Source organism: Ambystoma mexicanum, chromosome 4p, assembly GCF_040938575.1.
Source record: "Ambystoma mexicanum isolate Mex_15411 chromosome 4p, UKY_AmexF1_1, whole genome shotgun sequence".
Classification (NCBI taxonomy): Eukaryota; Metazoa; Chordata; class Amphibia; order Caudata; family Ambystomatidae; genus Ambystoma; species Ambystoma mexicanum.
In genome coordinates, this window is record NC_090927.1 from 827945652 (window position 1) to 827966402 (window position 20751).

A 20751-nucleotide genomic window follows, 5' to 3' on the forward strand; every position below is an offset into this window, starting at 1 on the left:
GCACTTTCCAAGAAAAATGTCGACTGCATATTTCAATTTATGGACTCCAAGAGAACTGCAAGGGGAATACCCTTTGGACATGGTGATCGAGAGAGAGCAAGCGCGGCCTATCATGTTTGTGTGTTTTCAAATAAGGTGGAGTGTGTGTGTTTCAGTTTCTGTGTCTGAGTCAATGTGTTCGAGTGTATTTGTGACAGTGTAAAGTATAGGGACAGTGATGTATCTGTGTTCATGTGATTTTTGTATGTGTGTATCTGAATCTGGTTTTGATGTGCATGTGTGTATTTTGTTGGTCAAATAAGAGAAGAGTGTTTTGGACAAGACAATGAAAAACGATCACGATCACAGACTTAGGGGGGTCATTCAGAGTTGGGTGGTAACAGTAAAATTGTCAGTATTTGGCAAACACTGGTTATTTTGCAATCCACCCAATTCAGGGTTTGATCAGGCACCATTGGTGGTATTCCATGAGAATACTGGCAGTTTTTGCAGAAAATCCACCTATTTATACCTCCACCTTTTAAGGTATGGGTAAAATATCCCAATTGGCCCCAAATATTTTGGTATTGCCCCCCAGCCCCCAAAAACCGTATGAGAAAATAACAAGGTGGAAAAGACAGTTTCTTTTGGTCAAATGTTTGCTGGGTTTTCACACATTTTTATTATAAAATAGATTGGGCTGGGGTAAGGGTATAACAAAGTAGCGGCAGGAGAGCGGGGTCTGCACTATTAAAAAAAAGTGCAAAAAAAACAAATTTATTTTTGTAATTTGACCAAATACAACTGTCTTTTCCACCTCCTAATTTTTATTTTGTTTTTTTTCGCCTAGATCCAATTTTTTTAATATTTCTTTTTATTATACACAACAGAAGCACATGTGGTTCCTTCCATAGAGTTAAAAAGATTTTTACAAATGGCCATATTGAGGGGGTAAAAAGTGTGCTTCTCAGATTGTCCTTACACCACCTTGTCCATATAATACATCAAAGGCCCAAAATGGACCATTTGGTGCATAAAGAAAATCAACAGAAGTGAGATGAGCCACTACTGTACAGCCCATTGCTCCATTCACACCGATGCTGAAAATGGCTGAAAGAAAATGTTTAAAAAACCTTCACATTGGCGCCATCAGAGGTGGCATTTCTGAAATATCACTGGAGGCATTCCAGAAATTCCGCCTCTGCTAGTGGTAAACTTTGAGTAGGGCGGATGTTCACAAATACTACCGTCAGAGCTGGTAAATTCTTCAGTGGTATTAAAACATCTGCCCAACTCTGAAGGACCCCCTGAGTTGTAGTGTTCTAATACTTAATACCTGACTATCACATCTTTCAATGTGTGTTTTTCATTTGTGTCCAAAGGTAGACTCCTCTCCCTCACTCCCTGTGGCAGCCATGTGTGGGGGCCACGCTAGCACAGCTACAACATTGCTGAAATCAAGACGAATGCCTCGCCCCATTTACACAGAATCTGAGCAGGCTTTGCAGCACTTGTTTGCTTTGTAGCAGGCTAGATTCTGAAGCATTTATTTATTTATTTTTGCATTTAGGAGCTCTGGCCCAACATCCCAGCCGGTCTATGGGGCAATTGCCCCTTTGCTAGTCCGCCCCTGGGGACATTACAGCATGACAAGAAGGTATTACTGGGTGCTCATCCATATATATATATATATATATATATATATATATATATCGCTTTCAACCTTTCAATGTTCCAACAAGGGCACTTTAGCTTAAAATACTGGTCCAACTTTTAACTTTCAACTGAAAGGCACCAAGCTGGAGGACTAATATGGAGCGAAAAAAAATGTTTTGCCAGATATTTCTTGTAAGATATTGGTCGCAAATGCCAAATGGGGTTATTTGAAAGCTTTCTATGTATTTATTTATGTGTCTTGCATGTCTATTAAAGCCCCCGATGTTCTGTGGCATACAGTGTTATCTGGCTCTCTAGTTAAGTGCCAGGCTCTGCGACTCACTTCGTAACTATCCCCTTGCACAGCCGGAGCCCTAATTATGGAGGTCATACGCAGACCTTTGCTAAGCACATGAAACATCCAAGGTACTGTATTGGAAGTAGAACGTGTGCCCTTCAGTGTGCAAATAGTCTGACAGAAGGCACGTTAACCTGCCAGTTGTTCATAGGAATACAAGTGAAAGAGATGTCTGACTGTTAAATCAGGTCTGCAGAAGTTTTAGTTTTCAGCTGTGACCAATTGTAACAATTAGAAAACTTTTGCTTTCAATAAAAACCTAACCAGGAAAAGAATTTTGAATTTTTGAGGAATTTATATTGCGCCCCTGACAAACTAAATCGTATTTGGGCACTGCTGTCTCAAGATCCGATTCATATTGCCATGCCTCGCTTTAGGGATATTATTATTGGTACCATCTCCTTTACTCCTCATCACTAGCGGAACAGGTGGGTCTTAAGGGCCCTGCGAAATGTGGGGAGAGTTTTCATCTCACGGATCACCCGAGGTAATTTATTCCATAGTCTGGGGCCATAGACCCCAAATCTGCAGTCCCCTTTACTCGCGCACCTTGTGCGTGGTACCTGGAGCAGGTTCTTGTCAAATGAGCGCAACTGCCGAATTGACACGTGACTTTTAATTTTGTTTGATAAGTATCTTTGCGCTATTTTGTCAACACATTTAAATACCAGACAAAGAATTTTAAAGTCAGTCCGCTCTTTCACGGCTAACCAGTGTAAATATCTTCTTAGGTCAGAAATGGGGGCTGATTTAAAAAAAAAAAAAAAAATTTATTACCCTATACACTAACTGTCAGCCGCATTTTGGGCCACTTGTAAACTTTGCAGTTGATAGGCTGATATGCCTGAAAACAGTGCATTACCATAGTCCAGTCTTGAATTGACCAGTGTGCCTACTACCACTGCTCTATCTTCATTTGCAATGAATGGCAGAATGTGTCTCAAGAGACGCAAGGAATGGAATGCAGACTTCACCTTTGCACCCTCCTGTGCTCCACATCCCATCTTGTCCTCCCAGCCACAGCCCAGGTTCTTAATTTCCTTTGCGAATGTCAACTGTGCCCCTAAGAAGCAAGGTGACTGTAGCTCCTTGCTATGTTGCAGATGGTATTGAGAGGCGGATAAAGCCACCTTCTGTTTTACCAGCATTCATCAATAGGTGATTAGCACACATCCAGGCTTGTACTTCTTGTAAACAATTTTCCACTAACTCAAACGTGTCCTCTAAATTCTGTATCCTCCACGAACACCTAGTATCAGAACACCTAGTATCATCCGCGTACGAATGAAACTGTATGCGGTACTTCCTCACTATGTCCATGAGCAGTTTAACATACAGGTTAAAGAGCAGAGGAGAGAATGAGGACCCCTGTGGGACTCCACACTTTTGTAACACGGAGTCTGATCAGAAATCTTCAAGCCGTACTCTTTGTTCTCTTCTGGCGAGGAAAGATTCAAACCAAAGAAGGGCCTGTTCTGTTACACCTCCTACCTCCCTCAGGCGTTTTAGCAAGATCCCGTGATCCACCGTATCAAAGGCGGCGGACAGATCCAACATGATCAGTAGGGACATTTCCCCCTGGTCTGCTATATCCAGTAGATCGTCCCAGACCGTCAGCAGTGCCGGATTGTAATGGGTCCAGGAGATTCTCTCGTTCCACATGTTCCTGCAGTTGAGATGTAACAGTTTTCTCCAGAATCTTTGCTGGCCATGGTAAAACACTTCTTTGGTAAATATATGCTCCCTATTTGATAAGCTGCCCCAACAAGTCTTTTTTTTGCCCAATGAGCAGCAGCCAAAGAAAGGATATGGAGGTTTGGCCCCCTTGCACCATATCCAGACCAAGTACCCATCAGTTTCCCTTTCACTTTGTGGCCCTTGGGAATTCTTTAAAATTCTGCTGGATCTGCAGGTCGAGTAATTTAGTTTACCTACTCTCCCTAAGAAAAGTGTACTCAACCCATGGCGATTGGGGAGAAACTGTTTACCAGTGCTTTCTATAAAATGGCGCATGTCACCATAGGACCACTTCATGTTTGGCACACTGCTCCCACCCAAGTACAGTGACACTGCTATTTATTGCAGTAATTATAAAATATAACTTTCAAACATTCCAGAATTACATTGTACTCGCCAGCGAGGTCGAGAACCATCCCAATGCTACTCACCCTTTATAGAGACGACTTGACTGTGTGAGTGCTCGAGTAGGTTTTGCAAGGCCTGCTTTGGTGATGTTTCCTCTGAACCACCAAATGCTCACCTGGGTTTTATGTGTCTTTAGGTATTCTGGCTGCATGTATGTTAAAGCCTGACAGCCCACTCCCCACATATATACACTGCGCTGCCCTGTCTTCCTAGGTTGTAGTGTCTGCCTCTCTTTTTCCTGTCCTCTTCCTCCCCCGCACTCCCATGCATGGCAGGGTCAAATTCTGGAGCAAAACGAGCAGAGTAACTTGCCTTGTCCATGCGTCCTAAATGCTCCCAAACACGAAATTGGCTTCTTTCCAAAGAAGCCTGCATGGTGCAGTCATCCACACTGGCATAACAGGGGCACCTGCAGCCCCCGCAGTGGGGGGTGGGGGGCCACTAGCACATGTCCTTGGAGGGGGTCCCACTTGGAGAAAAAAAAGTGAAAAAAAATCTTTTTTTCATAATCTTTTTTTTTTTTTTTAATTTCTTTTGGAAATCACTCTGCCTACATAAAGAGATTATTTCTGTGAGTACGAAGGCACAGTGACTACAAAAAGAAACTTTCGTATTGAAGTCCGAGGGCTCCCCCTACCCCATGACATGGAAGACCACAGGCTGGAGGCCTCCATGTCATGGGCTGGGGGAGCCCCATGACTTCAAAAAGAAATAGTTTATTTTTGAAGTCACTCTGCCTTCATAAAGAAATGATTTCCGTTATGGTTCGGTCCTTAACGGAAATAATTTCTTTATGAAGTCAGAGTGATTTAAAAAAGAAACCATTTCTTTATGAAGTAATAGGGCTCCCCTGAACCCCAAATCGTGTGCGTGTATTGTGAAAGGGTGTACACTTAAATATGTAGGTGGCTGCCTGTGTGAGTGCGTGGTGAAAGGCTGCACTCAAATGTATTGGCAACTGGGTGTGCGTGTGTGTGTGTACGGTGAAAGGGTGCACACTTAAATTTTGGGTGGCTGCCTGGGTGTTCCTGCATGGTGAAATGGTGCACACTTAAATGTATCGGTGGCTGCCTGGGTGTTCCTGCATGGTGAAAGGGTGCACACTTAAATGTATGGATGGCTGGGTATGCCTGCATGTAAATGGTGAATGGTGTGTGTGCTTGTGTTCAAGGGCACAACCAAACCTACATTTTGGGGGGCTGATCCTTCAAATGTTGGGAGAGGCTCTAACTTCACGGGCGGTGGAGGACAGGCAAACCTATTTGTGTGGGGGCATCTAGCTTCTTTACGCATTTTAATGAGACTATTCTAGTGCAGCGTCAATGTTACAAGTAGTTAACTCTCTCATTTAAGTGTGAAAGCACCCACTTATGAACTGCTGTGAGAATGAACAGCCTCCTGTTCCCTTTTCACCCTTCCAATCATTTCCCTTGCATAAAAGTACTAAACCCCCATCACAATTTAAAATGCCTAAAAAAAGTAGCCATTTGAATGCATGTACTAACAGTGAAAATGCTTTACGTTAGTAATTGCTGGCCCCTTATTAACAGCGAAACCCAGGTGCCGTTTAAAATCTGTTTCCTGTTCCCATACGGCAACTGCTCTGAAGGTCAGCCAGGTTGAGAAAACATAGCCCAAAATGTCTGGGGGTGAGTGCTGAAGCCCAGTCAACTCAATATTGTTAAGCCCCTACTTGTGTTTAATGCCTTAATTACATATTGGTAATTGTCATTACTCCTAGCCCTATTCTTCCTCGTACCTGTACTTGTGTATGAGGCAGTACTTGTGTATGAGGCACTACGCCCATACACAAGTACTGGGATGAGATAGAGGTACATGGAGGTAATGCCTGACTTAGCTATCTGTTTCTTCATTACTCCTAATCTCACTCTTCCTCATACCAGTACTTACCTATGAGGCAAGGAGCCTCAAACGTAAGCTCTGGGACAAGGAAGAGGGACGTGAAGGTAATTCTGGGCCAAGGAGCTAATTTTGGAGGTTGGGGTAGGGCATGGGAGGGAGAGGGAATGTGTGGGGGCGAGATTGTGTGATCAATCATAATGGTTGTCCATGTCCAGGCTAACCAGGCATGAAATGTGGTGTTAGTGGCTAGAGAGGCATTTGGTGCAGCCAGTCTAGTTATTCCTCAGTTTGGTATGACTTTTTTTTAGCCGCGCATTTCTGATAAAGCAGTCCTGCTAAGTGTAATTACCTGGCTAGACTGGCATTTGGGTGCTGCCAATCTAGCCGTTTCTTGCTGCGGCATTGTATTTTTTTTGGGCATCTTTGATAAAAGGATATGATATAAGTCTAATATAACATGCCTGTACACATGTGTTTCTAGGCGCGACAAGCAAGGGAGGGAAGATAGAGGGAGGACAAGACAAACAATCTTACTAGGCCTTGTGTCATTCAGATCTTGCAAGTGCAAAAACAAGAAATGAAAGGGGAAAGGGAGAGGGGTAAGTGCTAGGAATAAGGGAGGGGAAAACAGTGCAATAATGTTCTGAGTAAGTGCAGCCAGGGCAGTGCGGCTCTGGGTAGTGCAAGGTGAGCAAGCAACTGTAAGGTTACAGTTACAACCCCCAAGTGCGTGGTTAGCCGGAGGCAATGCAAGGGTGACTGATCAAGAAAGAGCCTAAACTCAGTGAGACTCTGAGGGTAGCCAAGCAACCAGTTGGTACAGCAGACAGGTAGGTCAGTTAGGTCAGCAGGGGAGGGAGAGAGCAAAAGCAGAGAAGAGGAACATTTTGAGCTGCTTACGGAACATCAGGTGATCTGCTAAAGTTTGAGAGAGGTAGGGAGACCATTCCAGAGGGAGGCATCTGCAGAGGAGAGAGATCTATCCTCCACTTCTGCCTGGAGAAGCGTCTAGCCCTTAAAGAGTTGGAGGTAGCTGGGGGAAGGGCTTGAGAAAGAAGGTATTTTGGTGAGAGCGTTGGATGTAGTGTGGGCCCGACCCCAGAAAGCCTTGTGGACAATGCAAAGGATCTTGAACTTGATTCTTGCAACCACCGGGACCCAGTGGATTGATTTCAGGGCTGGAGAGATATGATCCCTGGGCTTGTGGCCAGGGATAAGTCTTGCAGTCCTGTTCTGGATTAGTTGCAGAGGGCTGAGAGTAGAGGAAGGCAGTTTGAGAAAGAGGCTGTTGCAGTAGTCCAGCCTAGAGAGAAGCAGAGCTCTGGAGACAGTGAGCTTTTGGGGGAAAGTGAGAAAGGGAAGAGTCCCTTTCAGGAGGAGCAGTTGGTAGGTAGTGAGACTTATTTGCGACGTCCAAGATGCGAGGAGAGTAAGAGAGAGTGGGGTCGAAGATGACACAAAAGGTTTTTGCCTCGCAGGAAGGTAAAGGAAAAGGGCCCAAGGTGGTCGGCCTGAGTGAGAGAGGGAAAGCATGGGCAGGGGTCCCAATGAGAAGGATCTCCATCTTAATGGCATTAAGGCAGAGATCGTTGGAGGCACACCAATCCTGAATCTCAGATAGACAGTCGGGAATAAGCGAGAGATGAGAGGAGCCTGAAGGAAAGCTGAGTTCCATCCGCATAACACTGAAAGTTAGAGGAGAAGGTAGAGATCCGGTGGGCCAAAGGGGCCAAGTAGAGGTTGAAAAACCAGGGTGAGCGGATAAATCCCTGGGGAATGGCACAGGTAGAGAGAGAGGTGGCAGAGAGAAAGGGACCAAGTTGGACCTAGGAGGGGCAGAACAAGAGGAAGGAGGTCAGCCACTCGGGCCTGATCCGTGATGCCCAGGTTCTCACATAGTCGATTGATCAGGATGGTGTGGTTGACTGTGTCGAAAGTAGAGGAAAGATCAAGGAGGATTAGGACAGAAGGAATGCTGAAATCAAGGTTGAAGAGCAGATCTTCATGGGTGTTTAGGAGAGCAGTTTCCGTCCCTCTGTCAGCTCTGAAGCCAGACTGATGGTCATGGAGACAACCAACAGATTCAATGTGGAGAGTAAGCTGGGTGATGGCCAGCTTTTTTCCACGAGTTTGCCCAGGAAAGGTCTGATGGAGTTTGGACGATAGTTTGCCGGACAGGTAGGATCGGCAGGCGGCTTCTTGAGGAGTGAGTGCACAAGGGAGTGCTTAAGGGGAGAGGGGAACATTCCAGTGATTACAGAAATTGGCAAAGGCTGCAGCGAGGGTGTCAATATGGTCCTTGATAGTTCTGGAGGAGCAGGAGAGAACCTGTTTGGTCAGCACTTTCATGGATCAGACTGGTCTAGAAACCTTGTCAGGTGTTGTCAGAGAGAAAGAGGAGAAAGGAGGAGGAGAGGTAGTGATGGCCAAAGGGGGGGGGCGAGAGAGGATGAAGGAGAGGAAAAGGAGATAGTGGACAGGATGTCCTGAGTTTTAGCAGAGAAGTGAGAGGCCAGAGCCATACAGAGGGACTGGGAGGGAGCAGGAGAGGTGGAGACCGCAACTGGATTGACCAGTTCCGTGCAGATTTTAAAGAGTTTGGCCATGTTGATACAGTCCGCAGCGACCCGGGCTTCAATGTGTGCTCTTTTATTGATGAGTGTTATTGCTTCGACTGGCATTTTTGTGCAACCTTTCTAGGTATGTCTAAATATGGCATGGCATGCTTTACTGTAATGTTATTACGTGTCTACACTAGTCTACGTTTTGCAGCCAGTGGGACATGTTTTCAATGTGGCATGGCATTTTTAATAGCAAAGTATTAATGTTCCTGTGCACTGTTGGTGACTTGCATATATTGGATTGATGTTACCCTACAAAACAATTGCAAACACTCTGGCTTTTTAGCCAATTTTTCTCAAAGTGTGCTGTATATTGCATTAAAACACTTTTTTATATCGTTCTCCTAGTACAGTGTGCGGCATACCCCTTCAGCAGCACTTTTGTGTCTATTGGACAAGCGTTATAATCTAGGCCGGCCCAGACTGTGGTGCGACCCGTGATTTGTTGCTGAATTTGGGGGGGGCATTCAGCATGGCTCGCAGGGGGGCCCCCACATTTTGTGTTACGCCACTGGTCATCCAAACATCCTAAATTTAGGTCTTTGGATTTGACCTTGGTCCTTGCCACCCAGGACTAGCAGAATCGTGCAGCCTGCCCCGTAGCATCCCGGGGATGGCAAACCCTCCTAAACTCTGATATAATTTCCTCTCGGAAGCCCCATCGGGCTCAGTAAATGAAGAGAAACGCTAGATGTGGCATCGGCTCTCCTCCCTCTGCTCTTGGCTCCCAGTTTCATGTATTCACTAGGGACTGAGTAGGTGAACAGCTAGGACCCTCTTAGATATTTGCTCGTCGATGGCCACTGTCCTCGTACCCTTTTCAATGTGCTCCAACTCACTTTACTGCCCTAGCTTGCTTTGTTTTGCAACCTTACCTTTGCCTCGTTCCCTCTTTTCCATCCTCACCGCTTTACCATCGGTCCTTCCAGCATGTACATTTTAGGGCATACTCATTTCTTCTTCTCACACCTCCTTCGCAGAAAGCGAATATAAATATGTTGTTACTGTAAAACAAATGTTTTTTGCATCTAGTTTTTAATGCAAACAAAAATAAACATGTGTACCTCTTCAGATGAGGCAGTATTAATTGTATAGTTTGTTCCTGTCGTTCTACGTGTTTGGCCAACCATATCCGTTTAGCTATGTAGTTTAAAGCAGAGGGACAAGCTCCTATGGATTTGTTGCTATGTTTACTCCCTATTTTTCTTTTTGGGAACATTTGCCTATTTTTAGGGAGAGCAATTGGCCGACACACCGATTATCTGTAGGGTTGCCTTCAACTGTATATTGCTGAATACTTTCGAAGATTGACATTTGTTTCATGGCTTACACTATGGGAAGCCTCTGCATGAGTTGTGAAGAGGAGCAGTAAGGCGTGAGGATGGCAAGATAGGACTCGCAAGTTGGAGTAATGACTAGGCAGGAAGAATGATGGCTGAAATGCGCATTTCGAAGGGATTGGGTCCTCAGACGTATTCCATATCTATGACCGGTAATGTCCACAGCTGTGCTGCTTCGGAAAATCTTCGGCGTCTGCGTCCTGCATCGATGACGTCGATGCGCCGTCCCCGAGGACCTCCTCCGACGGCCGACGTCACCCGATGCGATAAGTAGGACGCACAACGCCCATAGCCTCAGTTCCGTTTTTTCCACGAACTTGTTCGCTTCGTGAATCTCGGTATGCCTCGACTCGTTGGAGTTTGCTGTTTCAATTCTCAGTTCGTTGAACCTGTTCGGTTTGTTGTGTAGACCTGTTCGTGGCGATGTCTTTCTCGTCTTCAACCCCGCGTCCGGGCTTCAAGAACTGCGGGGACTGTGGGTCCAAGATGTCGATCACGGACTCGCACGACGCCTGCCTCTGGTGCCTCGGGGAGGCCCACGATACGGACGACTGTGTCGACTGCCAGTCGCTTACGGCAAAGGCCTTGAGGGAACGCAAGAAGAAGCTGTCGGTAGGGCTGGTGTCTAAGCCCCGGAAGTTGAGGTCTGCGGGGCTTTCGACGGATGACTCGAGGGGCGACTCTCCGCGTCATCGTCGGAAGTCCAGTGGGTCTGCGTCCAGGAGTCGGTCTCGCCACTCCTCCGCCTCTTCGAGGCATTCCAGGAAGCGCCGGCATAGGCGCCTTCCCCGTCCTCTTCCGAGGACTCTGCCCGTCGGCGGGTCGCCGCCCGTCGGCGGGTCGCTTATCCCTCCATGCAAGCGACACCGGAAGAATGGCCTTCCTTCGGGAAGCAGATGCTAGCGATTCTGGAATCGCAGGGCACCGGTCCGTCCGCGCCTCCGAGTGGGGTCGGTCGGCACCGGTCGAGAGACACCGCTCGTACGCCTTCGGGCTCGAGTGGTCGGCACGGCTCGCGGGAGAGGTCCTGCTCGGACAAGGGTAGCCGTTCTCGCCATGCCCGTGCCAGGTCCCGGTCCTCGACGCGCTCGAGACCGTGTAATCCTGTGCCGTCTTCGAAGAAGACGTCGACGCCTGTGGCACCGAGGTCGTCTATTTCTCTCGAGGCTCCGCCTCCGAGGGGGTCGTCGGCGCCTAGGTTGTCGAGAGACACGCTCGGAGCTCCGGCTTCGAGGACTGTGTCGATGCCGCCGATGCTGGCGGCGCTGCAGCTGACGTCGACGCCTTTTCTGTCGACGCCGGCGCCGACTTGTTCGGCGCCCTCGACGCCTTTCCAGGCAGTGGTGTCGGAGGGGCCCCGTGGCATGGGGTTTGCCCCTAGAAAGGCTATGGCTAAGGTCCGGCACTGCTTTGGTCCACAGAGGTCTTCCTCTCCCCGCCTGGAGAACATTTCAGAGGGTGATGACGGCTCTGATGGCGGCCCGGTTCCGGTTCCAGATGTCCTTATCTCGGGCCATAGCCAGTTTGATGACCTGCGGCAGTCGCTGCATGATGCCAGTGGATACCACCCCTCCGGAGGTGGAATTTTATAGGCCGGAGCCTCGCTCTCATGCCGATTCTTCATATCGGCGCCTTATGTCTCGGGTTACCGAGTACTTGGGTTGGTCAGCTCCCCCAGGGGAGTTCGTTCAGGATGATCTCACGGACATCCTTGATCTCGGTCCACCCACTGACCCGGTTTTGCCTTTTCATATGGCTCTGCAGAGAAGGGTGGCGGCGGCTTGGACTGCTCTGGAGAGTCTCCCAGCAGTGGGCAAGTCTTTGTCGCAAAAATACAGTCCAGCCAGTAGCGACCCCTGCTACTTGTCTAGGCACCCCACCCCGGAGAGTTTGGTGGTGCAGGCGGCTACGGCCCCGGCAAAGCAGGCGTCGTATCCTACCATCCCTCCGGAAAGGGACGACAAACGTTTTGACGGCTGGGCGAAGAAAGTGTTTGCTTCGGGGGGTATGGCGCTTCAGGCGGCCAACTCCATATGTGCCTTGTCTCGTTTCACACACACTCTGTGGAACTGTGTTGCATTAGCGGCTGATCATATTCCCGAAGGGGACGAACGGGATGGTTTCCTTGCTATGGTTCAGGATGGCAAGGATGCTATGTGTGAGGCCGTTAAGTCGGGTTTGGACTTGGCGGATTGTGTCAGTCGGTCCATGGCGGTGAGCACCGTAATGCGCAGGTTTGCGTGGTTGCGGAAGTCTGGGTTCGCTCATGATGTGCAGTCCCGGCTCCTCAACATGCCTTTTGACGGTGAACACCTTTTTGGCAGCAAGGCTGACGAGAGCCTTGAGAGGTTGCAGACCTCCAAAGCTGCAGCGAAGTCATTGGGCGCTGCAGTTCGCCAACCTCCGCCTTTTCGTCCTAGGGGACAGCAATGGAGGGGAGGTTCCTTTCGCTATTACTCGTCCTTCAGTAAAGCGAGGGGAGCTAGCAGTCAGAGGCCATCGTAGGAGTGCCAGAGGTGGAAACAAAGGTACTCGAGGTGCCAAGGCCGCTCGGGCAGTTGCCTCTTTGCCCTCAGGCAACGCTGCAGCCGCTACCACTCAGTCATGAGGCCGGGTCCCATGGTTCGCCGGTTGGGGGAAGGCTGGCGCAGCATCTTGTAGATTTGCAAGCCATTACTTCGGATGTGTGGGTGCTGGAGATCATAACCCACGGCTACTGTCTTCCTTTTCGGCAGAGGCCTCACGACAATCCACCAGGGAACCTCTCTTTAATGAGTCCGGATCCGCTCCTTGTGCAGGAAATTCAAGCCCTGCTGGAGAAAGGCGCCATAGAACTGGTGCCTGTAGCGGAGAGGAACAAGGGCTGGTATTCCCCTTATTTTTTGATTTCGAAGAAAGACGGGGGGGATTGAGACCCATCATGGACTTGCGCGGTTTGAACACGCTCCTCCGGAAGGACAAGTTCAAGATGGTAACTCTTTCTCAAGTCCTCCAGGCCCTTCAACTTCAGGACTGGTTGGTGTCTCTCGACCTCAAGGATGCTTACTTCCATGTGCCGATCCATCCCAAGCACAAGAAGTACCTGAGGTTCGCGGTTGGCGACTCGCACTTTCAGTTTCGGTTCCTGCCGTTCGGATTGACCTCCGCCCTGAGGGTTTTCACCAAGCTCATGGTGGTGGTGGCAGCGCATCTCAGGAAAGGGCGAATTCACGTCAACCCCTACCTGGACGATGGGTTGATCAGGGGGAGCTCTCCCGAGCAAGTCCTGGATCATCTATCCGTCACCTGCCACTCCCTTCACAGGCTGGGCTTCTCCCTCAATTTAAAGAAGTCCCATTTGACACCAACGCAGCGGCTCCAGTACATCGGAGCAGTGCTCGACACGTCTTTGGGGCAGTGTTTTCCTCCTCAGGTGAGGGCTCTTCACATTCAGCAGATGGTGCACAAGTTGCAGCTTGCCCAGAATCTCCCAGCGTCCAAATTCTTGAGACTGCTCGGCCTCATGGCATCCTGCATTCTTCTGGTGCCAGAGGCTCGTCTGAGGATGAGATCTTTGCAGTGGGCACTCAAGCTCCAGTGGTCTGTCCTCCGGCAGGCTGTCGGACCCTGTTCAGGTGCCGCCCTCCGTAGCCCGGGACATTCTGTGGTGGGCCGTCGAGGGCATTCTGATGAAAGGGGGCCCCATTTTGGCTGCTCTGGCCGGAGGTGAAGATCGTGACGGACGCATCCCTCACGGGATGGGGAGCTCATGACAACAGGTTGACAGTCGGCGGTCGTTGGTCTCCGTCGGAGTCCAGACTCCATATCAATCTGTTGGAGCTGAGGGCCCTCAGGATAGCCCTGAAGGCTTTTCTGCCGACTGTGCGCGGAAAGAGTGTCCTGATTCTAACGGACAACACGGTGGCCATGCACTACCTCAACAAAAAGGGGGGGGCAGGGTCACTTCCGCTGTGCAGGGAGGCGATGCAGCTCAAGTTCTGGGCCATCCAGCAGGAAGTTTCGATCTTGGCGGTTCATATGGCCGGAGACGACAACGAGATGGCGGACGCTCTGAGCAGGCAAAGCTCGATCTCTTACGAGTGGAAGCTGGCTCAGGAGTTTCTCCTGGAGATCTTCGCCCTTTGGGGGACCCCTCAAGTGGATCTCTTCGCCTCCAGTGTCAACCGGAAGTGCGAAAGGTTTTGCTCGCAGGAATTTCCTCCAAAAGGAGCCTTAGAGACTCGTTCGTGGTGGAGTGGTCGTTCCCACTGCTGTACGCATTTCCTCCAGTCCCCGTCATCCCGCAAGTGCTGCGGAGGTTACGGAGGTTCGGTTCCCGGATGATCCTCATTGCTCTGGCGTGGGCCCGGAGGATGTGGTACCCAGAACTTCTAGACTTGTCCATCTGCCCTCCATGTCGTCTTCCCTACCGAGACGATCTGCTCTCACGGGAGGGGGGTTAGGTTCTCCATCCAGAGGTCAGATCCCTCAATCTTCATGCTTGGCTTCTGAAAGGTTGAGGTATAAGGATTGGGGCCTCCCTGAAGACGTGATGGAGGTGTTGCTCTCGGCCAGGCGGCCGGCAACAAAGTCTCTGTGCCGTTGGAGAAAGTCCTGCGACTGGTGCAGAGTTCAGAATGTGGATCCTTTTGAATGTGACATTCCCATGGTTCTGTCTTTTTTGCTTTCTTTGGCCCACAGGGGCTTGCAAGTGGGGACCATTAAAGGTTACCTGGCGGCGCTGTCCATATTTAAGCGCTCGTCTGAAGAGTGTTCCTATTTTAAAATTCCTTTAATTTCGCAGTTTCTGAAAGGGCTCACTAATGTGTTCCCTCCGTCACCTTTTCTGGTGCCAGGTTGGGATTTGAACTTTGTTCTTAAGTTTCTTATGGGTGCTCCGTTTGAGCCTTTACATTCTTGCCCCTTGAGGCTGTTTTTGGTTGCGGTTACTTCCGCTCGCAGAGTGAGTGAGTTACAGGCACTTTCAGTTAACCCACCCTTCACTGTGTTTCACAAGGACAGGGTTGTCCTTAGAGTTCGTCCTTCTTTTCTTCCGAAGGTGGTTTCGGAATTTCATTTGAGCCAGAAGGTTGTTCTTCCGGCATTCTATCCTCCTCCACATCCTGGTAAGGAAGAGAGGCTCCATAGGCTTGATCCTCGGAGAGCGTTGAGCTTTTATATTTCGCGCATGTCCCGGGTCAGAGTGGACGATCAACTTTTCATTGGTTACGCTGGAAAGCGTTTGGGACAAGCTGTGACGAAACAGACTTTGTCTCGTTGGATTATTTTAGCTATCTCTGAGTGTTATCGCTTGGCGGGTAAGGACCCTCCGGCTGGCTTGCGGGCCCATTCTACCAGAGGAGTGGCTGCGTCTACTGCCCTGCAGAGGGGAGTTCCTATTCGTCACATCTGTGATGCAGCCACCTGGGCTTCAGTACATACTTTTGTACGTCACTATTCCCTTGATTCCATCAGAGGGCAAGATCTGGCCTTTGGCAAGGCAGTTCTCTATTCCGCAATTTGATTGGGCATGCTAAATTTGTATTCTAAATTCTTTCCCACCTCCTTGCTTGGTACTGCTTTGGGAGTCTGTCATAGATATGGAATACGTCGGAGGACCCAATCCCCTCGAAGAACAAGTTAATTTCTTACCTGGTAACGTTCTTTCGATGGGATGGTCCGACGAGGTATTCCATATCGCTCCCTCCCTGCCTTCCCTGCTGCAGAATTTCTTTTGCGATTGCAGCTTGCGTTCCGCAAGGCCTTGTGTGTCTGACTGGCAGTAAACTGGTGGCACACGTTCTGGGAAAAAACAATAACTGAGGCTATGGGCGTCGTGCGTCCTACTTATCACATCGGGTGACGTCGGCCGTCGGAGGAGGTCCTCGGGGACGGCGCATCGACATCATCGATGCAGGACGCAGACGCCAAAGATTTTCCGAAGCAGCACAGCTGTGGACATTACCTGTCATAGATATGGAATACGTCGTCGGACCATCCCATCGAAAGAACGTTACCAGGTAAGAAAGTAACTTGTTCTTCTTCGCCTTCCTTTAAGTGTATTTATTGTAAGGCCCATTTTCGAGAAATGTTTTTTCCCTTGGAAAATGTATCGGACAGATATTTACTAGTAGTAGGTTTATAATTTGAGCAAACCACTTGATAACTTTTTTCATAAGCAAACAAAAGCTAATACAATCTTTGAAAATATCGTATTGCCTCGTCCTGTACTTGGGAAGTAACAAAACAGTACAGAAGGGATTTGTATTGTTTTTTTCCCTGGTGCTGTCTTTTATACAGTGTTTTCCTGTATATCCAAAAGTGCTCTGTTGCTAACGTTTACATCGTAGTTTGAGCACGTTTTAATTGCCACTGCAGTTGCGGTTGATTACGAACAGTTGTGTTCTTGCATAAATAACGTGTTTTCTTTCCATACTGGCCCTGAAAGTGCTTTTTGTCATTAGCCTCTGAGTAGATTAGGAGCTGTAGTTACCGGAATCGATCCTTTGGAGAACAACATTAGAACAGCAGAACTGCATAAATCGTTTGACCCAGACCTGGACAAGCGAATACAGTACAGAGCCTGCTCACTGGAGGACATTGTGGACGAGGCGACGGAAGTGTTTGACGCAGTTATAGCTTCGGAAGTCGTTGAGCATGTTGGGGACCAGGAATCCTTCATCAAGTGCTGCCACAATGTTCTAAAAGTAAGTGCTTTGTGTTTTCCAAAACTTGCAGAATGTGTGAAAATTAACTTGCAAAATACATATTTTAGCCTGTTATTGGTTAATTAAACGAATGGGCAGAGTTGGTTGGGTTTTTGTTTGTGCAAAAGCCATTCACAGTACATTTATTGAGATTCTTTATAGCATAAGATTTCTCTTTACAGCACCTTTCTTCCATTTCTTTGGGCCCCCAAACCTTTGGCTTGTTTTTTGTATCGGACCTGCTCTTTTTGCAGTGCACTGAAGCCTTAAGCTTCACTGCGCTAGCGTTTGCTCATTTACCATGGGGAAACTGACATGTCCTTCAGGCTGTCGGTAATGGGAAACTTGTTACTTTGTTGCCACTTTAAGTAATTTGTTATCACTTTGATAACTTTTTATCATTGTATATTGCATCTTACAATACAGTACAATGGGGTGAATTTTTTGTATTGCTCTAGACTAACACTCAGAGGATTTTTGGTTACATTAGGTGTGCCTAAGGACAAGCTGGTGGCAGCAGTTACTTTTTGCTATTTTTTTGCTGTATTTCGTTTTAGCCTTACCACGTTTGGCCACTAACTGTGGCTAGTGTCCAAACAGGGCCATGCCACATTGTTTTCCGCTTGTCCTTTGGTCATCTTGTATTTAACCCTTCTTCCTGGCCTGTGAGGCCAGGAAAATCCTTTTATGGACTTCCAGTGTCCGGGAAAGCATAGGCTTTTGGTGCGCTCCTGGAGGGCCATGGGTGTTTGCTGCCAGGAAGTGGGTTGGGACTGTCTGGTTCCAATCAACAAACTGGTTTAGGTGCGTCAGAGTGAGTGGTATTCATGAGTTGTGCCACCAGTGGGCATGATAGGACCACCACCACCACCGCGGGAGGGAGGGAGGGAGGGTGTGTGTGTGTGTGTATCTGTCTGTCTGTCTCATTGGCTAGTGGGAATTACAGTTCTCACCTGGCTTTTTGGATAAGACGAGGACTCCTGCACCCATTCTACAGAGATTCTGGAAGAAACCGAAAGAGCCAAGAATTCTGCCCAGCTGCAAGACTGCGATGAGACCGGAGACCCGTTGGAAGAAGGCTTGGCGACCAAATTCTGCTGCTGTCTTGTGAAAAAACACAGCAGTCCTGCGACGGAGCTGCGACTCTTGGAGTAGAGCGAACATCCATTCTCGACATCAGCTTGGAGTCAAACGAAGAAGAGCCTTTGTGGCTGACCAGCTCAGAGTTTGGACTACTGTGCTACAGACGTTGTTGTTCCGTATTGAGGCCTGGAACTCCGGGGATCTTCAGCTTGTGCTATAGGACTTACCTCTGCAGGATTTTGTGGTCCTAGCATCAAGGGGACCTGAAACAGGAGGCGAAGTTTGACCGTGACAACTGAATCCCTTTGCGTCGCTGTGCATCAGTGGTCGTCGTCCAAAACTGCTTACCTCTGTCCTGTCCTGAGTGGGGCCCTACAACGAGAAGACCTTGCACCAGCATTAGTCACCGACCGGCGAAGTGCTTGAAACTGGAACCCCTGGGGATCAAGGGTTGAGGGTGCCGGCGTGAAAAGCGACCGCAGACCCTCTTCAGCAGACCTGCCAAATCCTACCAAGAATCGGAGTATGGGGGTAAGTTGTAGTGATACTTACCTGAACCCCTAACTCCCTCTTATATCTTTTGTTAACTTTTATAAACTTTTGAAATAGTTTGGCTTTGCCACTGCTTGTTCACGCAGGCACTCTGAAAGTTGGCGACACATTTGTTAGTTAGAATAACTTGTACCCTAACACTTGGAACTGTTCATTGGACCCCCGAGACCCTACCTTCATTGTTTCCAGCTTCACAAAACTGTATGGGACTTTAGTGAACTTTTGGGCACAAGGCCCCATACATTTTAGGGATGGACTTCTGAAGCTAGGATTGTATCTTTGTGGACCTGTAGTACTTATACTAATCTGTACCTTCTTTTTCAAGGGTTTGATATGTATTTTTCCCTATTCCAGGGAATATAGATGTACCTATTATAGTGTTGTGTGATGGATCATTTTTCACTGTGTTATCTGGCCATAAGTAAATAAGTATTTGTATACCTGTTTGTCTAAGTGTATTCCTTGACTGTTTCACTGTGTGTGCTCTTTGTGGACCCCTTACAAGCTCACCACCTCTTGAGACTCTGCCTCGACCACTCGTTTTGCTACCTTGAACTGGTTTGGCTACAGCTCCCAGTGTAGTACCCGTCACATTACTAGGTTGGCCTTCTCTACATCTGTACAACCAGGCCAGAGTATGGAAAATCAGTCCTAACTTAATAGATGTCCCCTTTCGATCACTTTAAAGCGCATCAGCCTATAGGTTGCGAGGTGGAACAACAAAGCAATATGGTACTTGGCCATCGAGTCTTAGTCTGTGTGCTTCTGGAACAGTGCCGAATTCTGGTCCTTATGTTTCCAAATACATCATGATTCCCATTTAGATATATTGTATTCAAATTTGTCTTCTGTGTATGTTAAGAACCCAGGGTAAATTTCAGTGCTGGCTTGTGACATTTTGAATTGGTGGTGTGTAAATATTTGTCACAAGTTTAAAAGAGCGATGGAGCATTCTGAGGGAGCACAAACCAACAAAATAGGGCAGGGGGGTACAAGAGGGTTCTCTCCCTGAGAAGTTTGTTTGACTAGGTTAAATGGGTTTTGTTTGGTAATGCATGAAAAAATCCAGTAGATTCAAGTTACCAACCCTGCATAGGAGCATTTCCCAACGCATTTTCATGATGCTTTCCCCTGCACTTTATACCAGTATAAAAAACATTTTCACACGGGCTGTGCCCATACTTTTCCATGCTGGTTGCACCTATACATGCCAGTATCCCCATATAAGAACATACTCTTGTTTGCTTTGTGTATAATGCCAGTAACGATATGTTGTTTTAAAAATGTAATACCACAATAAGAAAACATGTTCAAACTGGCTGCTCTAATGCAGGCCAGCCTAGACACTTAATAACACTTATCATGTGTGCTTCATCATAGCTGTCATGCCGCAGTAAGATATTATATCTACACTGGCTGTAACAAAATATCAATCTAGGCATGTAATAAAATGTATCTCTTTCCCATTATGTTCTACTTGTGGACTGTGCAGGGAAAGAGTATTCTTGCGGTTTAGTGACGGGGAGTTAGCAGTGAGAAGTGGCCCTCCTCTATAGTAGCAGATGGTTTGAAACACCTACAATCATTTATCATTTGTCCAGGGGGTGTAGCAAGGGGCCCGGCGGTTATTTTTTTAATTAATAGTATAATATGAATGAATTTGTATAGTAGTTAGTTTAGCAATAATCCTGTGTTCTGCAGGCTACACCGGCCGGTAACAGCCCAGGGCCCAAGTTACAGGCCCAAGAAAAGTGAGGGCTGTAAGGCCGGGCCCCGGTACTGTTATCGGGCTGGTATAGCCTGCAGAACACTGCTTAGTGCTATTAGCACCATTAGGCAAACCCTTGAGGTGCTAATAGCAATTAAATCTTTGTTTGCGGCCGGGGAGGGTCAGGCAGGGTTGCCATAGAAATGGAAGTGGGGTTCACAGCCCCTCTTCTATTTCCATGGTTTCATCAGGAAGCCATGTAGCCCGGGCAGAGGAGCCCTGAAGAGGAAGGTAAGGAGATTTTTGGGGATGGGGTGGTAAGATTGTCAGAGGGGGCTGGGTGTGGGAGGCAGGGGAGGAGGGACTACAGCAGCACCGGGTGAGGCAACCAATAGAGTTTCTCCACACCCGGGCTTACATCGGTAGATTCAGCCTGGGTTTGGAGCAACCATGATTGACTGCCGGCACCTGCCGAAGGTGCTAAATTCTAATAAATGTGACTTGAAAAGCCTGGCTCAGTCTACATGGCCACCAATGGTGTCATCCGTCGCAAAAGTTGGTAATGCTCTACTCTCACAATTAGTGTGTTTTCCTACTTCCTGTTAACACGTCACACACTGAAAACGTGTAATTTTCCACAATGTGTGTCTCTCCCCGAGCTAGATCTCGAATGAGCATGCGTTGCCCACTGACGCTTCAATCCCAAAGAATATAAATATAATACTATGTGTCATTTCCAGACGTCTGCAGCCCAATATGG

At 48.1% G+C, this 20751-nt stretch overlaps 1 protein-coding gene across 1 annotated transcript in view; it reads left to right on the plus strand.

Annotated features, from left to right (window-relative positions):
• COQ3 (coenzyme Q3, methyltransferase) overlaps window positions 1–20751 on the plus strand; it is a 307137-nt gene that overhangs the window by 234552 nt on the left and 51834 nt on the right. Inside the window, exon 5 of the mRNA XM_069606406.1 lies at window positions 16406–16648. Coding sequence (XP_069462507.1) covers window positions 16406–16648 — 243 coding nt within the window. The remainder of the gene's footprint in view (window positions 1–16405; window positions 16649–20751) is intronic.